Source organism: Panthera leo, chromosome B4, assembly GCF_018350215.1.
Source record: "Panthera leo isolate Ple1 chromosome B4, P.leo_Ple1_pat1.1, whole genome shotgun sequence".
NCBI lineage: Eukaryota > Metazoa > Chordata > Mammalia > Carnivora > Felidae > Panthera > Panthera leo.
This window is the reverse complement of record NC_056685.1, coordinates 79,314,925-79,336,076: the sequence shown is the minus strand read 5'-3', so window position 1 is coordinate 79,336,076 and position 21,152 is coordinate 79,314,925. Positions and strand designations below refer to the sequence as shown.

The 21,152-nt window shown below is 40.3% G+C and overlaps 1 protein-coding gene across 1 annotated transcript in view; it reads right to left on the bottom strand.

Annotated features, from left to right (window-relative positions):
* Nucleotides 1–5,500: 5,500 nt before the first annotated feature.
* Nucleotides 5,501–21,152, bottom strand: part of SP1 (Sp1 transcription factor) — a 39,382-nt gene continuing 23,730 nt past the window's right edge. Inside the window, exons 4-6 of the mRNA XM_042946675.1 lie at nucleotides 12,018–12,186; nucleotides 9,216–9,415; nucleotides 5,501–8,817 (exon numbers count right to left, since the gene is read on the bottom strand). Coding sequence (XP_042802609.1) covers nucleotides 8,504–8,817; nucleotides 9,216–9,415; nucleotides 12,018–12,186 — 683 coding nt within the window. The 3' untranslated portion in view covers nucleotides 5,501–8,503. The remainder of the gene's footprint in view (nucleotides 8,818–9,215; nucleotides 9,416–12,017; nucleotides 12,187–21,152) is intronic.

Genomic DNA, 21,152 nt, shown 5'->3' with positions numbered 1-21,152 from the left:
ATGTCTACAGGATTAAAGTGAGTTGTTTATTCATTTAACTCAGAAATATCTATTCTGTTGTGTTGTTTTTTTAATTGAAGTAATCCCTACATCCAAGGTGGGGCTCAAACTCACGACCCTGACATCAAGAGTCTCGTGCTCTTCCAACTGAACCAGCCAGGCGCCCTTAGGTCTCAGTCTTAAAAAGGAATTTCACTAGGTGCTGGGTCTACAAAGAGATGTGTGATTCCTGCCCTCCAGGATCTCAGAGTCTAGAAAGGCAAGAAGATACATCAACAAGCAACCAGAAAATTACGTGTCAGACTAGGGGTATGGGCAAGGAGTTATATAAGGAGAAAGATCAAATAGGCTAATTCTGTCCAGGGCAGACAAGGGAAGAAAAGTACCTAGAGAGTGTGTGTTGGGGGCAGGGAGAGTAAGCAGGAGAAAGGGGTATGAGATATGAAGAAGAAAAGCACCCTAGATTGGAAAGGTTTTCAAGTTTCTATCAAGGAGACTAGACTTCTCCTAAAAGCAAAAAATTTTAGGGAGGGATTTGGTGGCAGTGCGGAAGATGGATGATTGGCTCGGGGAGACTAGAAGCAGGGAGATCAGTTATGAGACCTGAGCACTAGCCAAGATGAGTACTAGAACAGTGGAAATAAAAAGAGAAAAAGTTGAGATACACTGTATTGATAATATTGACAGGATTGGTAATCAAATGAATGTTGGTATTTGAAAGAGAATTGAAAGATGATTCTGAGGTTTCAAGTATAAATGATCAAGGGGTAGTAACACTGTTAAGTGGGATGGGGAATATAAAGGATTATTTCCCCGTCTTACATGTTCATTTTGAGTTATCTGTGGGACATCCAGATGAAAATGTCCTGTAAGCAGTCTGCCAGGTTGAGAGAAAAGGTTGGGCTTAAAATTTGGGATAGCTGAAGAGTGGATACAACTTGTTTAAGGGGGTGAAAGGCAGAGTAAGGGAAAGGACACACGACAGGGACCCCAACACTTAAGGGACAGAAGTAGTTATGAAGGAGACAGAGAGTCAGAAAGGCTGAAGGAGAACGAGGAGTTATTAGCCTCACACTCCAAGGGACCAGAGCTCTGAGATGCACATGGTTGCTTCTTAGTAAGGTCTAAGAGGCAAAGGACTGAAAGACCACTGGAGCTGGCAACCAGATCGCTGATAGGTGCTGAACAAAGTGGCCTGAGGGGTGAATAAAAGAGAAGAACTAAGTGTAAACTACTTGCACTAACTGTGGCAATCAAAAGAGACTAGATCTGAAGTTTACAAGCGGAAGCAGAAGGACAGAGGGACAGATAACATGCTTACAGGGTGACAAAAGGGAACCCAGGAGAGACTGAAGATGAAAGGGGAAAATATCATCAAAACAAGTGAGGTTGAGTGCACAAATGGCAGTGCTGGCCTTGCAAAGGCAAACTCACTCCCAAGAAAAGATAAGGAGGTAAACTAGTATCAGTGACTATATAAATGGAGGGAAAGGGAAGTAAAGAAATTCATCATCTCCGTGTAATAGGAAGAAAATCATCTGCTAAAAAAATGGGGTCAGGATTGGGAAACCTGCAATTAATGGTGTCTTTCACCCGACTATGAAGTACTTGATGGCAGGACCTGTCATTTTTTAGCCTCAAACTAGGATAGTACCCAGGACACAGTAAGGGCCCAATACATGTTTACTGAATGCATAGATGACACAAATATTAAAGGCCCGTTTAGAGCTACAAAACCAAAACAAGAGCCCAAAACCAAAAAATCCTCCCCCGCATCATTAAAGTCAAATGTTAAAATGTTGTATTGCTAGTGGCTACATAAGGAAATCCAATGGCTGAGTTTAGCCATGGCTGAGTGACTGACAAAGCAAAGGTAGTCGAATGAACACAATTGACTGAGAATGCTGGTAGCCACAGTATAAACAAGTGACCAAGGATTCTTGGATAGGTAGGAAGGGAAGTGAAGCCATAGGCTGTTGGAAAGTGGAAAGACTGTCAGAATAACTTCCATTTCAGTTTCAGATGGGGCCATAATCTAGATTCGATCATGTTAGACACAGACTGGTATTAATTGATGTAAAATACGTTGGGACTACATCTTAGTTTCTAAATACCATTCTCCAATAAAGAACTAAGGGTCCTTGGAGAAATGGCTGATCCTAAGGCTAGGACAGGGAAAATACAAGATAAACATGAAGCATCTTGTACTTCAGAAAGTTCTTTAAAAAGTGCTCAAAAAAGTAAAAGGATGTAGATGTATCAAAGAGACACAGGAGCCAACCTGAAAGAGCTCCCAATGGTCAAAGCTGGGACAATTTGAGCAATGAAAATAATATAGTACCGAATTATAGACCAGGTCTAAAATAAATATACATTGAGTACATACCAATATAAATTAATAGTGAGGGGAGAAAAGACCTTTTTCTCACAGAATCCCAAATACTCTACATAGATACTATTTCCACTAGGAAGGGAAATTAATTCCTACCAACTCCATTAAGGGTCGGCTAGATTTACTGACTTGCTTCCAAAGAATAGGGAAAGAAAAACAGTGGAGAAATCTGACAAACATTACCTTAACCAAGTGATGAAGACTATCATCAGTAGGGTCATGTGGCTATGACCCTTGATAGGATGTGATGAGGACATTTCACATCATTTCACCTGTGTGGTGTTTCTTCCAAAAACCTATAAGCTCAATCTAATAATGACAAAACATCAGAAAAATTCAGATTGGGGGATATTCTACAAGACACTTGGCCAATACTCCCAGACTGTCAAGGTCATGAAAAATAAGAAAAGACTAAGAAATTGTCACAGACCAGAGGAGACTTGGGAAGAGTATCAGCTAAAGGCAATGTAGCATCCCAGAATGGATTCTGGAACAGGAGGACATCAATGAGAAGATGTGAAACCCATAGAGCCTAGGGGTTAGGTAACAGAATGTACCAGTGTCAGTTTCTGAGATTTGACAACACAGAATAGTATATTTACAATAGAAAAAAATTGGGTAAGGGGTACATGGAATCTCTCTGCACTATCTTTGCAACTTTCCTTTAAATTTAAACGTATTCCAAAATAAAAAGCTTATACACAACAACAAAAAAAAGAGGTTGGGCCTGCCCCGTTTCTCTTGGTCCTCCACATTTCTATGTACTCATGGTACATTGATATGGTCATGAAATTGTTTGCCTGGGAGTTAAGTGTAGGGCAATTGTATTAACATGTATGACAGCACAATGGTGTACCTGGAAACTTCTGTTGGGTTCAGTATATGAAATTATAACCATATTTCTCCCCATTCCCACCCTGTCAACACACCAGAGACGTGGCTTTTTATTAAAAAAACTTTTTTTTAATTGGTTTACAAAGGAGCTACAGACTACATTGAAACTAATCTTTGTACAAAAAAGGCAAAAAAAAAAAAAAAAAAAAAAAAAAAAAAAGCCCCAAAACACCCAGAGACAAAAGGTAGGGGGAGAGACAAGAAAGGAAGATACAAAAGAGCAGGAAGAAACTGAAAGACAAGAGATTAGCATCATACATACATAAGATCAGGGGGGGAAAAAAGAGCAAGAAAGATGAGAGCGCATTTAGAAGTATTTCCCCACACAGCCCTGGTGATAATCAGATTGGAATCAACAACAAACACAGCATGAGAATATTAAGAGATTTAAAAAGGCAACAGTGGTATGGAGACTGGTTATCGCCAGTGTTGAGAAAGAGAAACCTGTTGTAGGCACCGGAGACTGGAGCACTGCCCCTCCCTCCCAGAGGATGACAGACCCGGGAAGAGGAAGCAGGCCCTGGGGCAGCTGCCATTGGTGTGTGTAGAGATGGTCTCCTCAGGTCAATCTCAGCATATTATCCCCATCTTCCCCCCAGAGTCTTTGTACCCTAGACTCCAGGTGAGGGTACAGGACGTCATTGGGAGAAAAAGGTGAAGGTCTGCCCTAGTCCACACAGTTCAAGAGCAGTTGCTGGGAGAGTGGAGGGCAGCGTAGATAAAGCCCATTCCCCTGTGGAGAAGGCACAGTGTAATTCCTGAAGGTGAGACAGAGGAAAACACACACCCCAGGAGAGGTATCAACAGAGTCCTCATCACCTGCAGCCCCAGCTTAACCCCATTTGTTATGCTTTTTTTTGATACTGAAGGGAGTTGAGGGACAGATCACTACACCTCTTCTCACTTAGCAGGGACAAAGAAGACTGGGGATGTCTGACAATAAGGACAGAGGAAAATAGGACAATGTACTCATTTCTCTCAAATGAACGTGGTAGAGGAAATCTTTCTGGGTTTGGGGACGTCAAACTGGAGAAGACATAAGGGAGGAATGAAGCCAGGGACCCCCTTTTTTTCCCCTTGCCTAGCCTTCAATCTAAGGCAAGTGAGCCAAACTGGAAAGAGGGAGTAGGAATTTAAGCTTAAGGCTGTTCAATGTCCTCCCGGGGGCTGGTGTTTAGGGAAGGCAGACAAAGAAAAGAAACAGGTCAACCTCAAAGCTGGTCTGCTCATCCTCCTAGAAAAGGTCTGTACCCCAGGAGGAGAGCCAAGAGAGGCACCAGAGAGAACACATGCTCCCAAACAAAAGTAATAACCTGCCCACATTTTATCAGCAGTTTTCAAAAGCAATGTTTTCCGGGGTTGGAGAAATGCCATATCCTCCTCCCTTTCCCCAAAACTACTGCTGCCACCTTTCATCCTTGCATATTAAGTTACTGGCTCTCTTCTAAGGGAGATGAAACTCTGAGATTTCACATTTCTCTTCCCAACCCTAAGAGGCTACCCAGCTTTGAATAGGGGGAAGGAGAGCTATGCTAAGGGCCCCTCACTTGAGGCAGCTAGACCATCCTCATTTCCTTGGTACTGGGATCTCCAAAACTTGTTTGGTCTGATCCCAAGGTCCAAAAGGCATCAGGGTACTTACAATTGAATGAAACTCTAAGCGAGTAGCACCAGGGCTCCCCCGAAGTGTAACAGGGGCCTGATTAATACCCCCAGAAGAACCCCTCAAAAAGTATATAAATTTATTGCGTCCTAGCAAAGATCTGCAGCTTCCAGTATTCACACAGTGTGAAGATATTAACAATACAAAATATATTCTGAAAGTCAAACATCTGCAGTTCATAGTGCTTTCTCAGATTTGTTAAAAAAATACAATGCTTAGTTTCCTATATAGGATATACAAAAGCAAAAAATATATATATATATATATGTATATAGTAGAAATAAATCAATCAGCCATAGTAATTTACAGCTTTTGTCTCTAACCCTCCCCCAATCATAATCTTTACCCCACACTTCAGTCTATATTTTCTGGGATCAAGGGTTCTGTGTTCTATTTATTCTGAATCAGGCTGAGAAATATCCATTAAATTGCATTCTGCATAGCACCCACAAACAGGGTGCTAGCTGGGAGGTCCCTGAAGGAAGATGGTGTGGGTTGTTACTGCTATGGGTTAAAAGTGAGACAATCAAATGACACACAGATGAATGTGTATGGGCAACCTGAAAGGACAAGGGAATGAGTGCTTTAATATTACCAGTCCTCTGGGCATCTCCTGCCTCACAGGCTTGGTCATTTAACATTTTTAAATAAAAAAGCAACTCATGAAAGGTATTTGAGAATATACCTGTCAGTTACATTGATTTCTGCTGGCCAAAAAGTTCAGGGAAAGGATTTTCAGCAGTAAGCTCCCGTCTTAAGGAATGTAGGCTCCTCACTCCCTGTGGAAAAGACTGAGCAGCTCCCTGCTACTGGGAGACAAGAGCAGAAGCTGCTTCAGTTTGGGGGCCAAACAAGATACTGGATCTGGAGCCTCCAAAAGGGTATGTGGAAAGAACGGACTATGAATTCACTTACAACAAGGTTAATGAAAGGGACTGAAGGTAAACCAGCATTCCATCCCAGAGAAAATCATCACCAAATAACCTTCTAAATGCTTATAAGTCCTCAGCATCATTAAGCTAGTTTATAGCAAATAATTTCATACTGGGGAAGATTCCATTCTTTGAAATGCTCTAGCAAAATACTGCACGCTCCAGTGAGTTATACTGCCCTTTTCCTCCAAAAGATGCCTATATACATGATTACAGATATAAAATAATAAGTTGAGTTCTGCTTTCAGTGGGAATAAAGGGTGTGTGATAAGTGGCGGGGCATGGATGACTTTTACTTCAGTATTAACAGAATTTGATCTGGGGAAAGTTTCTCGCAATAGTTCCTGAGTGTATTAAGTCTGGAGAGGAAGGACCAAATGGAGTGAACTACTGTTCAGGATATTAACAGTTATTGTATTTCAGGTTAAACAACAACACAAGCTTACCCAGACACTAATTTGGATAGATTTTATATAAAATATATAGAATCATAGCATTATCTATTTGTAGTCAAGGTAAAAAGATTTATGAAAGAAACTAGGACTCTGCTATAGATCTGGATGTTGGTTTCCTTTCAAACACAAAAATAGTTTCTTTTTAAAAAGTGCAGTAGAATATCCCCCATTCATAATTGTAACTAATTTAGCATAAGCAAAGAAATGACCTCAGGAACATACCCAGGTTTTAAGACAGATTTCTAGGTAATGGGCCTGAAAGGCATTTTGAGCTGAATTTGATTTATTTTCCAACAATTTCAAATATAATTTCTCATCTGTGTGTAGATATATACAGGCACAAAACACACTCACACACAGTCATACACAAACACTTCATTTTCTATCAGATCAGGGCAATTTTTTATTGCAGGTCTCTTTTAGTATAGGCTAACAGAAAACCTATCCCCAATCTAACAGATTACACACATACACACAGCCATTTCCACACTTCCTCACAGTGAAAAGCTCTCTGACAGATACCAGAAGGTCAAGAGAGACAATGTTTTAATGGCTGGGCCTTGAGGACAACTCTGGTTGCATTTAAGTCTCAGTGCCAAATGCACTAAGAGTTCCCTGCCGCTATAATTTTTGGATCAGTCTCTTCAAGAATCAGGCCATGGAGAAAGCAGGATGGTGTCTCCCAATCTCTCCTATAAACCACAGTGGTAAGACAAGATTTCTTTTTGTTCTGGGCTGTTGTTTCCATGATCGTGTGCTTCCTTTTCCCTTAGGAACCACCCAAGGAAGAATTAAGAGAAAAGATCAAAGAACCACTGCCTTGCCACGGGTACAGACTCTGGAGCTCTGCAGAATGGAAACCTGGAACAGATTTATTGGCTGATGCTCCTTAATAACATGAGAAAGAAACTACCAGGGATGTTCAAAAGAGGAAGTGCATTTCCTTTCAGAATGTGACCTCAGAAACCCATACCAAAGCTTAGACCTACTTTGGAAGACAGCTGTACAAAAGTCCAAATACTCCACTAATTCCTGAACTGGACTACTGTGAGTCACTTCCACTTTTGAGCGCATCATTTTCCTATTGAAAGCCCCTACATATTATTTGACCACTTTTGACAGTTTATACAAATTGATCCCAGATTATAACCTTTAAAGGGTCTCTTGTACAATTCCACAGAAAGACTTCTGACTCTTGATGCTTACAGCAGCTGATGAGAAGAGGTGCCTTTGACTCTCCAGCGCCAAGAGGGTGCCTGCGTCAGTAGTAGTTTTGAACACTCTCTCCACAGCTACCTCAAGCATCAACCTGGGTTTCAAGGCTCTCCATTCTGCTGCTGGGACCAAGAACCTTAAAAGGTTGACAGAAGTGCCTCATCCAGGGATCATTACAAAATATGAAGCAATCAGGTGAGAGAAAGGGAGACAGAAAGGTTGAGTCAAGAAAGGAGTGCAAGAAGCTGATCCCAAATAAAAAGACAAAATTAAGAAAGGAAAAACATTATGTATGTGTATATAAACTAAAAGCAGAGCATATGAATGCTTAATCTGGTGGGAAGCCAAGACAACATCTCTAGAAAAGCTTGATGTGTCACAACAAGGCTCAGCCATAGGGAAATAAGGCAATATAAAAAATGACCAAGGTATTTTGGTCAGAGAATGGTCTCCTTCCTCCTCCCAGCCAACCCCTGCAAATGCATCTCTATATATCTTTTATATATATATATATATATGTATATATATATAATATAGAATCTGGTTTTTTTTTTTTGTTAAAAAGTATTTCAATGATCATATATATTTATCAAGGCATGATGGCTTTAGGAAAGGGGGGGGGATCCATCATGGGGGAGCTGAGAAGGGAAAGGCAGGAAGGGGAGGCTGGGGTAAGAAGTATAAGAAACTGTTTGGGGTCAAACAAATGCCCATCAAAGGGTGGCACCAACAGAATTTTCACTAATGTTTCCCACTTCAAGGAGGTACTGATGATATAGGTGGGTGCCAGGACCCCATCTCTTCTCTTGTATCCCTCCCCCAAATTCTTCCCACCACCATGCATTTTAATGCCTCATGGCTCTCTCTCCCACATGTCTCTTGGACCCATGCTACCTTGCATCCCAGGGTTGATGGGTATGGCCCATATGTCTCTGGCCCCGGGTGCCTGATCTCAGAAGCCATTGCCACTGATATTAATGGACTGCAGATCCGCCACCTGCATGACGTTGATGCCACTGTTGGCAAGACGGGCAATACCCTCTGGACAGATGGCCTCCATGGCTACCATATTGGTGGTAATAAGGGCTGAAGGGGTGGCAGTGCCACTGCCTTCTGAACCTGCCCCACTGTCCAGGGGCAAAGTGCCCACACTCAGGGATACACCTGGGCCTCCTTTCTTATTCTGGTGGGTCTTGATATGCTTTGACAGGTGGTCACTCCTCATGAAGCGCTTGGGACACTCAGGGCAGGCAAATTTCTTCTCACCTTGGTAAAAGAAAAGAAGATAAGAAACAGACATCTTAGGAAATAGGATTACCTTGTCCAATTCATGGCTTTCAAACTATATTAGAATATTAGGCAATCTTAAGAAGGTGATAAAAACAATAAAAATCTGTTAAGTATCTTTTTGGGGAAGGGGAAGAAAAACAGGTAAAGGTCAAGCAGTACTCAGAAAGGAAGGAACGTAGCAAAAAATAAGGCAGAAAATCCCACTGAAAACCTAACTTCTTCCTTCTTAAACGTTTTCCAGATTAACTCTAATTCCATTTATGATCCACACATTCACTTTCAAACTAAGCTGTTCAGAAATTTTAGTTATTTCATAGATATATTTTGTGTCTTTCTATTCTGATCTATTACTATTTCTCTGGGCTCCTACTCACCTGTGTGTGTGCGTTTGTGTCTCTGTAGCTCATCTGAACGTGTAAAGCGCTTCCCACAGTATGACCAAGTACACATGAATGGCCTCTCGCCTGTATGCCAGCGCAAGTGTGCCCGTAGGTGTGAGGTCTTGCCATATACTTTCCCACAGCCTTGGATGTGGCAAATGTGCTGTTTCTTTTTGCCAGGATCCCCAGAGCCCCTGAAAATAAGAACACAACTATTCATCATGCATTCCAGAGAGAAAAATTAAAGAATCCCAGTGTCAAAAGGTGTCAACCTGATGCCCTCAAAAACTAACCCAAATTTTTATTTTAAAAAAAGGCTTCTTGGGGCGCCTGGGTTAAGTGCCCAGTTGGTTAAGTGTCTGATTCTTGGTTTCGACTCAGGTCATGATCTCATGGTTTTGTGAGTTCGAGTCCCAAGTCATGATTTCACGGTTTGTGGGATTTAGTGCTGTGCACTGTCAGGACAGAGCCTCCTTGGGATTCTCTCCCTCTCTCTGCCCCTCCCCTACTTATGCACGCTCTCTCAAAATAAAAAAACTTAAAAAGAAAAAAGGAAAAAAAAAAGGCTTCTCTTTAGTATCAAAGGAAAAACCTTTGGTTGATTCTGATTCTTAATACTCAAAATTCAAGTTTTAAGTTTCCTTTCTACTGGATATTTACTCTTCCCTGTTTTTTATTCCTTAATCAGTTTTGATGTTTGATGTTTGTGGGTGACTTGGAAAGTCTGTAAGGCATTTTCCTGTATTTTTCAGGAAGTTTAAGTCTCAATACAAGCATTTTCCATGGGAACTACTGTGAACATGGTGATATTTTTGGCTGGGAAATTACTTAAGGAGCAAAGCACCTAGTGGAAAACTTTAAAGAAAATATAATAGTTTATAACTATAAACTTATCTCCTAAAATAAAGCTCAAGAGCCAAATGGTAAATATTAAAAGCTGGAAAGCTAGAGCACTATCAGGGACTTCAGTGGGAGAGAAAGATGGGCTGTATAAAAGTTAAAACAGGGGGAAAAAAATCCTAACTAATTCAAGGTATATTTTAAAAAATGCATTACATATATATATATATATATATATATATATATATATACACACACACACACATATATATACACGTATGCATATATATATGTATATACATACACACATACATACATATACACACACCCACACACCCAATATGAAGCAGTTCCTAAGCTTCTCTCAGCAATCAGTTCTGAAATGTTTTTGCCAAACCAATTTGTTCCATGTGTGATCCATTAGTGGGCATTGGGGAGATTTCCAGGAGGGACTTTTCTTGGGTTTTAACAACACATATTAGCAGAGGGGAAAAAACCATAACGGAAATGAAATCACATGTAGGTAGAAATCAGAGAACTTACTTCAAAAATTTAAATCCACTTTAAGCTTTGTTAGAAGGAAACTACTGTACTCAGTGCTTATTTTTTTCTTCTAAAGATTTTATTATTTTTAAGAAATCTCTACACCCAACGTGGGGCTTGAACTTACAATCCCAAGATCAAGAGTCACACACTGCACTGACTGAGCCAGCCAGGCACCCTCAGTGTGCTTTTGATGCAGGTTTTTCCTGTAACATATGGTTAACCTACAAAGAACTCAAATTATTTTTGGTTTTGGTGCTTTTCTCATTTTTGTATTTATTTATTATTTTAAATGTTTCAGAGAGAAAGAGAGAGCGCGCGAGCTTGCACCACACAGGGGAGGAGCAGGGCGGGGGATGGAGGATCTGAAGCAGGCTCTGTGCTGATAGCAGACAGCCCCATAAGGGGCTCGAACCCACAAACCATGAGATCACGACCTGAGCCAAAGTTGGACACCTAACCGACTGAGCCACTCAAGGTGCCCATTGTTGTATTTATTTTTGAGACCAAAGCTTAACAGATTTTTAAGGTGTTAAGATTTTTTAAGGCATTAAAAAATCTATATGACTTTGTATTTTCTTTCAAAAGCAATGAATTGTAGAAAAAGAATAGAACTTGGTACTCTCCAGAAATAATACTGAATAAAATAGAATATTCTACTAATGAGAAAAATTTGTCAGAACTTTGCTCTGCAGGACATATTAGGTTCCATGATGGAAGAATTTTCTTTTCTTTTTTAAAAAAAATTTTTTTTAATGTTTTTATTTATTCTTGAGAGAGAAAGACAGAGTGTGAGCGGGGAGGGGCAGAGAGAGGGAGACAGTGAATCTGAAGCAGGCACCAGGCTCTGAGCTGTCAGCACAGAACCCGATGCAGGACTCGAACTCACAAGCTGTGAGATCATGACCTGAGCCGAGGTCAGAAGCTTAACCGACTGAACCATCCAGGAGCCCCTGGAAGAATTTTCTAACTGGAGTAGTATTTTTTGTCTGTTTTGAAGGAAAAGAAGACTCAGAAAACCCTTATGACTCTCACATAGCCACTATAAAAAAATCATTACAGTAGGTATGTTTCTTTTTCTTTGCAAGACTATTTTACAAGCAACTTTGTTAAAACCATCTCAAAACAGACATATGGTAACAATCATCAGACCAGTTGGCTGCATCTGATTACCTTATCTCTGGAGAAAGCAGACACCTATTAAGGCCCCAGGTCTTAGAGTAGATGAAAGGCTCAGAGCTGGAACTAAAATCCTATAATATAACCCAATCAAATGTATTGTACTCTCTATCTCTGGTCCCTCTGCAACACTGCCAAGTCTTAAATGTTAAAAAATTAACCCTCCTCTGCTTACCTCCAAATCCATTCATTTTTCTCCTTTATACCCTTAAGACACTGGCTGGGTCAACTTACCTTCCTTCACTATCTTTACAATAGGGGCAGGTGCATGCTTCACGCCGGGTCCTCCGACCAGCCTGGGGTTGGGGATCTGGGCTGTTTTCTCCTTCTTCTCCACCTGCTGTGTCATCATGTATTCCATCACCACCAGCTCCGTGGAGGCCAAGCTGAGCTCCATGATCACCTGAAATTAAGAGAGCAAAAGGGTTAAGGTGAAGTAAGGGAGGTCATCAAGTTGCAGTTATTTCAGTGACACTTTACATTTACAGCACCATTTCTTCAAAGCTTTGAAGCCACATTTACTGATATTGCCATCCATTCTTGAAATCTCAAAAACCACCATTGAAAATACAAAGAGCTAGCAAATATATAAAAACATGATCAATGTCATTTAATTTTTTAAAAATATTTTAAGTAATCTGTATACCCAATGTGGGGCTCGAACTTACAACTCTGATATAAAAAGCTGCATGCTCTAGGGGTGCCTGGGTGGCTCAGTTGGTTAAATGTCCAACTTTGGCTCAGGTCATGATCTCACAGTTTGCGGGTTCAATCCCCGCATCAGGCTCTGTGCTGAACACTTGCTCAGAGCCTGGAGTCTGCTTCAGATTCTGTGTCTCCTTCTCTCTTTGCTCCTCCTCTGCTCACGCTCTGTCTCACTCTGTCTCTCAAAAATAAATAAGTGTAAAGAAAAAGAAAAAAGAGTTGCATGCTCTATCAACTGAGCCAGCCAGGTACCCCATTCTCATTTAATTTTTAAAATGCAATTCTATGTATAGTGGACTTTTGTAATTTTTCACCTATCAGATCACAAAAAGTTAAAACTCTAATAATGCACAGAATTAGCAAGGATATGGGGAAACAGGCATTTTTATACATAGGTGATGATAAATCAGTACATTTTGAAGGCCAATTTGGCAATTTTTGTTAATATTTATTTTGAGAGAGAGAGTGCGAGTGGGGGACAGGAGCAGACGGAGAGAAAGAATCTTTCAGGGATTCTGAGCCAAAATCAAGAGTGAGTGGCTCAACCGACTGAGCCACTCAGGCACCCTCGAGCATGTGACTCTTGATCTCAAGGTGATTATTTCAAGCTCCATGTTGGGCACAGAGTTTATTTTAAAAAATAAAATGACATTAAAAAAAATTTTAAATATACATCTTCAAAGTAATTCCACTTTGAATCAACAATGTCCTATGGATATACTCCTGAGTATACAAAAATATGTGATGATTTTTTTAAGAAAGTTTATTTGAGAGCGAGACAGAGAGAGAGAGAGAGAGAGAGCGCGCACGCGCACTTGAGAATGAATCCCAAACACCCTCCACACTGTCAGCACAGAGCCTGACATGGGGCTCAAACTCACAAACTGAAAGATGACCTGAACTGAAATGGAGTCAGACACCTAACTGAGCCACTCAGGCACAGCGACGATAATGTTTTCTATAGCTTTGTAACAACAAAAAACTAGAAACATGAGGTCATGATCTCATGGTTCAAGTCCCATTGGGGCTCTGCACTGGCAGTGTAGAGTCTGCTTGTGATTCTCAGTCTCTCTCTCTCTGCTCCCCTGCTTGCATGTGTGTCTGCGAATGCGCGCGTGCTCTCTCTCTCTCACTCTCTAAGAAAATAAAGATTTAAAAAAAGAAACATTACAAATCTCAGTGCTTGGTTTTACTTCTGCACCTAACCTCCACTCTTTTCAGCTCATCAACATAATTTTGTTACAATGCCTAATAATAAGTTCTCCTGGTGCTTTCCTTCTCATTGCGTCACTTCTTTTTTAAATTTTTTTTTTCAACGTTTTTTATTTATTTTTGGGACAGAGAGAGACAGAGCATGAATGGGGGAGGGGCAGAGAGAGAGGGAGACACAGAATCGGAAACAGGCTCCAGGCTCCAAGCCATCAGCCCAGAGCCTGACGCGGGGCTCGAACTCACAGACCGCGAGATCGTGACCTGGCTGAAGTCGGACGCTTAACCGACTGCGCCACCCAGGCGCCCCTCATTGCATCACTTCTAAGCATCAACCTATGGCATTAAAATAAATTGTAGTGTTCTGAGATGTTCATGATTTTGGCAGAGCTTAACAGGAAGGACTGGAGTACAAGGTTAAGAACAGGTTTTGGAGTAGGACAGATGTAGATATGTGACCGTTCTTTAGTTATCAGTTTCTCCCTCAGTAAAACTGGGATGAAACATTATCAATCTCATAAAGTTGTGAAAAATAATACGTGTTTAGCACAGTATCTGTCACATAACAAACATTTAACACACTGTAGCTAATATTATTAGGAAAATATCTTGTGGGAAAACAACTGTGAGAAATCATGGAATAAGATATATACCACTATTTTATTTAATCAATTTGCCTTAAAAACTATATATGAAACTGAGGAGAAACTCCCTGTGATGGGGATGGATAATTTCTCCTCTTGAAATAAGCCCAAAAAGCTCAGCAGGTAAGACAGAATGCTAGTTAATATCACCAGTAGTTACCTACCAAAAATTACCTTCAGAAGAGATATTTATGAACCTGTAGATTCAGCTATCTACAATGGGTCTTTAGAAACAAAATAAGCAAAACCATGATCCATACAAGCAAATCATCTTTGATCTACTTTCCAAATTAATCTAACTCCATTAAAATCAGAGAAGCAATTCATTAAACCCCAAAGTTCTCTACTGTCACAATCAAGTAGAAAGAAGCAAACTTTTCTCCATTTTATTGAGACATAAGCCTAACATCCAGGACATGGCATGATTCAGTAAAAAGGGAAACAAAGAAATACTTAGATACTAGGACTCTGTAAAACCGTATCTCTAAGCCTCTATCAAATTCTTACAAAATGGACAGTCAAGGAGCGGCTGGGTGGCTCAGTCGGTTAAGCGTCCGACTTCGGCTCAGGTCGTGATCTCGCGGTGAGTTCAAGCCCAGCGTCGGGCTCTGTGCTGACAGCTCAGAGCCTGGAGCCTGCTTCGGATTCTGTGTCTCCCTCTCTCTCTGCCCCTCCCCTGCTCATGCTCTGTCTGTCTCTCAAAAATAAATAAACATTTAAAAAAAATTTTAAAGGGGCGCCTGGGTGGCTCAGTCGGTTAGGCATCCGACTTCAGCTCAGGTCATGATCTCGCGGTCCGTGGGTTCAAGCCCCGCGTCGGGCTCTGTGCTGACAGCTCAGAGCCTGGAGCCTGCTTCAGATTCTGTGTCTCCCTCTCTCTCTGACCCTCCCCCGTTCATGCTCTCTTTCTGTCTCAAAAATAAACATTAAAAAAAATTTTTTTAAATAAAAAAATAAAAAATAAAAAAAATTTTAAAAACAAAATGGACAGTCAAAGCTAATATCCTCCTTGACCCCTGCTATGACTGCAAAGGATTTTTTTTAATATGAAACTGGAAATGGGGTTAAATGAGTTTCATTTAACTTTAAAAAGGGATGAAATACTAACAAAGCATCAGCATCAAACCAGAGTCTGTTTCCAGCCTCTTTTAATAACAGTTTTAGAAAAAGAACAGTTTTATCTTAGAATGTGGCATCAGTTAAGCAATGAAATAAATTAAAGATTTTCCTTTCCATGATGAAAATAACAAGTAAACCAAAGGCACAGTTTAATGACAGTCTTGCCCAACCCAGGGTTGCCTCTAGCATCAGTTATTGTAATAGCTGTGGCAGTTAACACACTTTTTCAGTTTCTTCAAAGGGAAGAAGTGTGCTGAAGTCATGAACTTTTAAGAAGACCACCATGACAAGTCAAATAACTTATTCTTCTCTGATAAAAGACCCAGGCAATACTAAAATAAGAAACTCCTCAATAATTTTCAAAAGGGTAGTTCCCACACCCTTCTCCATTCACCTGGTCTCTGGAATTATTTGGAGAACACGGTCTTCTTTAATTCAGTAAGTATTAACACAGTATGACTGACTTTCAAAACTATACCTATATTAAGCATACAATGAGTTTTCTGAACATGTTTCATTTTACACAATAGATTTAATCTGAAGAATCAAATCTCAGTCCAGGAAGTGTTTGTATGTTCAGCCACATTCAAGCACAATATAGGTAACACATCATCTAAGCGGTAGGAACATCCAGAATATAGCTCTAAATCAAGAAATAAAAGCATCTTTAGTAACAGAAATAGTAATTCATAATACATTGTACTTTATTTTTCAAAATAATAATAATTTTATTAATCTGGTTTCCCAGTCCAAGCAAATCAGAAAAAGGTAGAGAAGGACTGTACTTTTTAATGACACAAAAGCTGACAATTGGGAGTGATAAAATGTAAAAATTTTACATTTTTACAAAACATTTACAAAAAAATTCATATAGATGGCCTCCAAATTCATCTCTACATTGACTACTTGGTTATGCTTGAGATACAATTTAACATAAGAGACAAAATTAATGCTTGATTCTGTCAATTACTAGTTTGCATAACAATTAGCAGCTTTCCTAGAATCCTTGCAAAGTGACAAGATGAATTTTTTCTTTTTTTTTTTTTTTTTAACGTTTATTTATTTTGAGACAGAGAGAGACAGAGTATGAACAGGGGAGGGGCATAGAGAGAGGGAGACACAGAATCTGAAACAGGCTCCGGGCTCTGAGCTGTCAGCACAGAGCCCGACGCGGGGCTCGAACTCACGGACCGTGAGATCATGACCTGAGCCGAAGTCGGACACTTAACCGACTGAGCCACCCAGGCGCCCCTTCCTTTTCTTAAAAATTCAAGTTTATTGGGGTGCCTGGCTGGCTCAGTCAAAAGAGCACGTTACTCTTGAGCTCAAGGGTCATGAGTTCGAACCTCACGTTGGGGGAGAGATTACTTAATAAACTTTAAAATAAATCAAGTTTACAACTCTGAGCACAAGATCCTGAGATCAAGAGTCAGATGCTCTACTGACTGAGCCAGCCAGGCACCCCTAATGTGAATTTATACTTTCTCTCATAACTTCTACCTTAAATTCTTTTAACTCATTTTTTAAAATGTTTATTGAGAGAGCACGCGTGCGCATGAGAGGGGGATGTGCAGAGAGAGAAGGGAACAGAGGATCTGAAGCAGGTTCCTCACTGAGCACAGACTCTCATGTGGGGCTCAAACTCACCAACTGCAAGATCATGACCTGAGCCGAAGTCAGAGGCTTAACTGACTGAGCCACCCAAGGTACCCTACAGTTCATTATAGATAATAAGGTTTCACTATAGAGTTTTTGGTTTTGCTATCTTAGTTTCTGTAGCTATTATAATTTTTGTTTTGGAACTATTTTGGACTTACAGGGACACTATAAAGATAATTCAGAAAGTTCTTACACATTCTTCAATGAGCTTCCCTTAATAATCTTATATAACCAAGGTACATTTGTCAAAACTAATTAAGTGATACAATACTAGTAAATAACAATAGGCTTTATCTGGATTTCATCAGTTTTTCCACTAATGTCTTTACTCTCTTCCAGAATCCCATCCAGGATACTACACTGCATTGAGTTGCCAGGTCTCCTTAGGCTCCTCAGATCTATGTGTCTCTGCCTTTCATGACCTTGACAGTTTTTAAGAATATTGGTTGGTATTTTGTAGAATATCTCATAATTTGAATTTTTTTTTGGGGGGGGGGTTCTCATTAGACTAGACTTATGTGTTTTGCAGAAGAATATCATATCAGGGCAATACATTCTCATCACACCACATTAGGAGATATGCAAGCTCAACATACTGTTTTTAGAAGGGAGATTCAGGAAAATTTAAAAAAGGGGGGGGGGGAGGAAGAAGGAAAAAAACAGACAACTACCACTATTTTCCCACAATTTTCAGTATGTCATATTTTGAAAGTTTTGAAATAAAGATTCAGTCTTTTAAAGTAATTACTTAGGGGGCATCTTGCTGGCTCAGTTGGGAGAGCACGCGACTCAATCTCAGGAGTTGTGAGTTCCAGTTGCACATTCAGCATAGAGATTATTTTTAAAAATAAATAGGGGCACCTGGGTGGCTCAGTTGGTTGAGCATCTGATTTGACTTCAGCTCAGGTCATGATAAGCCTGGAGCCTACTTCGGATTCTATATCTCCCTCTCTCTCTGCACCTCCCCAGCCTACACTCTCTCTCTCTCTCAAAAAATAAACATTAAAAAATTTTTAAATAAGTACCTTGTACTTAAGTGTACTTAAGTACACTTTTAAATAAGTGCCTTGGTGGCTCGCCTGGTTAAGTGTCCAACTCTTGATTTTGGCTCAGGTCATGATCTTATGGTTTGTGGGACTGAGCCTTGCACTGGGCTCTGCATTATCAGCGTGGAACCTGCTTGGGATTCTCTCTCCCCTACTCTCTGCCACTCCCCCGCTTGCATGCTCTCTTTCTCTCAAAATAAATAAACACACTTACAAAAAATTAAATACATACATACATACATAAAGTAATTATTTAAGTGGACTCCTCATTCTCTATTTGTGATTGTTTCAGTGGTATGTGTATGCATGTGCATTAGGCTATGGGGCTCAAAAGTAGATACTACCACATGTTTCCAGTTTTCATTCAATCCTTCTTCCTGCCCAAAAGCCACCTGATTTTTTTTTCAGGTTAACACTGTGCCAGGTTAAAAATATTCCCCTTCTCGGGGTGCCTGGGTGGCTCAGTCGGTTAGGCGGCCAACTTCGTCTCAGGTCATGATCTCGCAGTCCATGAGTTCAAGCCCCGCATCGGGCTCTGTGCTGACAGCTCAGAGCCTGGAGCCTGTTTCAGATTCTGTGTCTCCCTCTCTCTGACCCTCCCCTGTTCATGCTCTGTCTCTCTCTGTCTCAAAAATAAATAAAAACGTTAAAAAAAAAAAAAATATCCCCCTTCTCAGATACCCCTGCAGATGAGAAGCAGTCAAGTGACAGGGTCTTGGCCAATTAGGTGTAAAACAAAATTGCTGGGTAAGGCTTCCAGCTCTTTTTTTTTTAAGTTTATCCATGTATTTTGAGAGAGAGAGAGCGTGCGTACAAGAGGGGCAGAGAAAGAGGGAGAGAGAGAATCCCAAGCAGGCTCCACGTTATCAGAGCAGAGTCTGACATAGGGCTTGATCTCAACCATGAACCATGAGATCATGACCTCAGCTGAAATCAAGAGTTGGATACTTAAATGACTGAGCCATCCACGCCATCCCAGGAAAGCTCTTTAAATGGGAACAACTAAGCTTGTTTCCTCCTTTATCAAGCTTCACTTTTTCCTCCTTTATCCTGTCTGGAAAGAAGTGACAATGCCCAAAGCTAGTGCAGCTGCCTTACAAGCATGGCAACTGTCTCACATTCAGGCAAAAGTAAACATGACCAGGGTTCCCTGAGTTGCTGCAAGAACTTTGGACTCACCCTTCAGACTTCATGTTACATAAAAATAAGCCCCTACCTAGTTAAGTCATAATAGGTTTCCTGGTATATCCAGCTAAATATACGTTCCCTAACTATAAAAAAAAAAAAAGAAAAAGAAAAAAAAAAAGAAATTATGTATGTATATAATATATATAATAATATATATGTTTTTTTTTCTTTTTTTTAAGTAAGTCATAACTCTGCTGGGCCCATTAATTTTTCTTGACTATATGGTCTACACTTCAGTATGTCCTACAAGTATTTTGTGTCACTATTTTTTGTGTCAAATTGGTAAGAGCCTTTATTTTATTTTTTTTTTTGTCCAGCTCCCAGAACTATAAGTGGGTACACATCTAACAAAAAATTCTAATTAATTTATATTAAATTAGACCACACAAGAATAGAGAACAGACACCAGAAACTTACTTCCTCCTGAGACAGAACATAAGCCCTTGCTAATTCATTAGTAACTTGTGTTCGATACAAATCCATATACCTTGCTTCTAAACTCATTTTTTCCATGGGCACCTGGATGACTTAGTGACTTAAACATCAAACTCTTGATTTCGGCTCAAGTCATGATCCCAGAATCAAGGGATCAAGCTTGGGCTCTGCACTGAGCATGGAGCTTGTTTGGGATTCTCTCACTCTTTCCCCCTGCCCCTCTCCCCAGCTCAAAAAGGAAAAAAAAAGTTTGAAATTCATTTTTTCCACATTAATTCTTTCCTGATTATAGAATTACTACAACATATTATTCTCTCTCTCTCTCTCTCTCTCTTTCACACACACACACACACACACACACACACACACACACAATTTACAGACTTTACTATATATGAACTTCCTTTAGGGCTTATCCCTATAGTACCCTATGCCATGTGGACTCCCTAAGAATAGACTATAGAAATGTTTATCAATTATTTACTGTCTATTGTTCCAAGTACTATACTAAGCTCTGGGGATTCAAACAAATAGTTCTCGCTGTGAAGAGCTTGTAGTTCTCTAGAGAAGAGAGAAACCGATAATTTCAAAATAGTAACATAAATGTTATAGTAAAAGCCATTCCAAGGATGTTCTGGTATTGAAAAGGGTAAATTCCCCATTCTGGAACTTCAGAGAAGGCTTACTTCCCAGAGGAGCTGATATTTGGGCCAAACTCTAAAGAATGCATAGGAGTTAGCCAGGTGAAAAATGTTGGCAAGGGAGGGGTTCCCAAGTAGAGGGAACATTACGAGTAGAGTGAAGGAATGAAGAGGAGTGGAATATGGTGTAGAATGATGGCTGAGTAAAGGGAGAAGACGGATATAGAGAGATGAACTTCAAAATAGATGATATCATCAGATCCAAGACAGATATTCAAATGACTGAGGTTTTGAAAAGTTATGGTAGAGAGAGCATGGGGAGGTAAGCACTTTCATACAACTCCCAGCAGCATGAGTGCACAAAAGGATTTAGCAGGGAATCAGCATGGTGTGTGTACATAGGGCATTATGGCCCAATGTACATCAAGTTTTTAAAATCTGACTAATCTTTATTTTTTTTTTTAATGTTTATTTATTTTTGAGAGAGACAGACAGAGTGGGAGCGGGGGAGGGGCAGAGAGGGGAGACACAGAATCTGACGCAGGCTCCAGACTCTGAACTGTCAGGAGAGAGCCTGATGCAGGGCGTGAACCCACAAACCGTGAGATCATGACCTGAACTGAAGTCGGACACTTAACCAGCTGAGCTACCCAGGTGCCCTGTTACCTTTTTTTAATGTTTATTTTTGAGAGAGAGAGAGAGAGAGAGAGCAGGGGAGGGGCA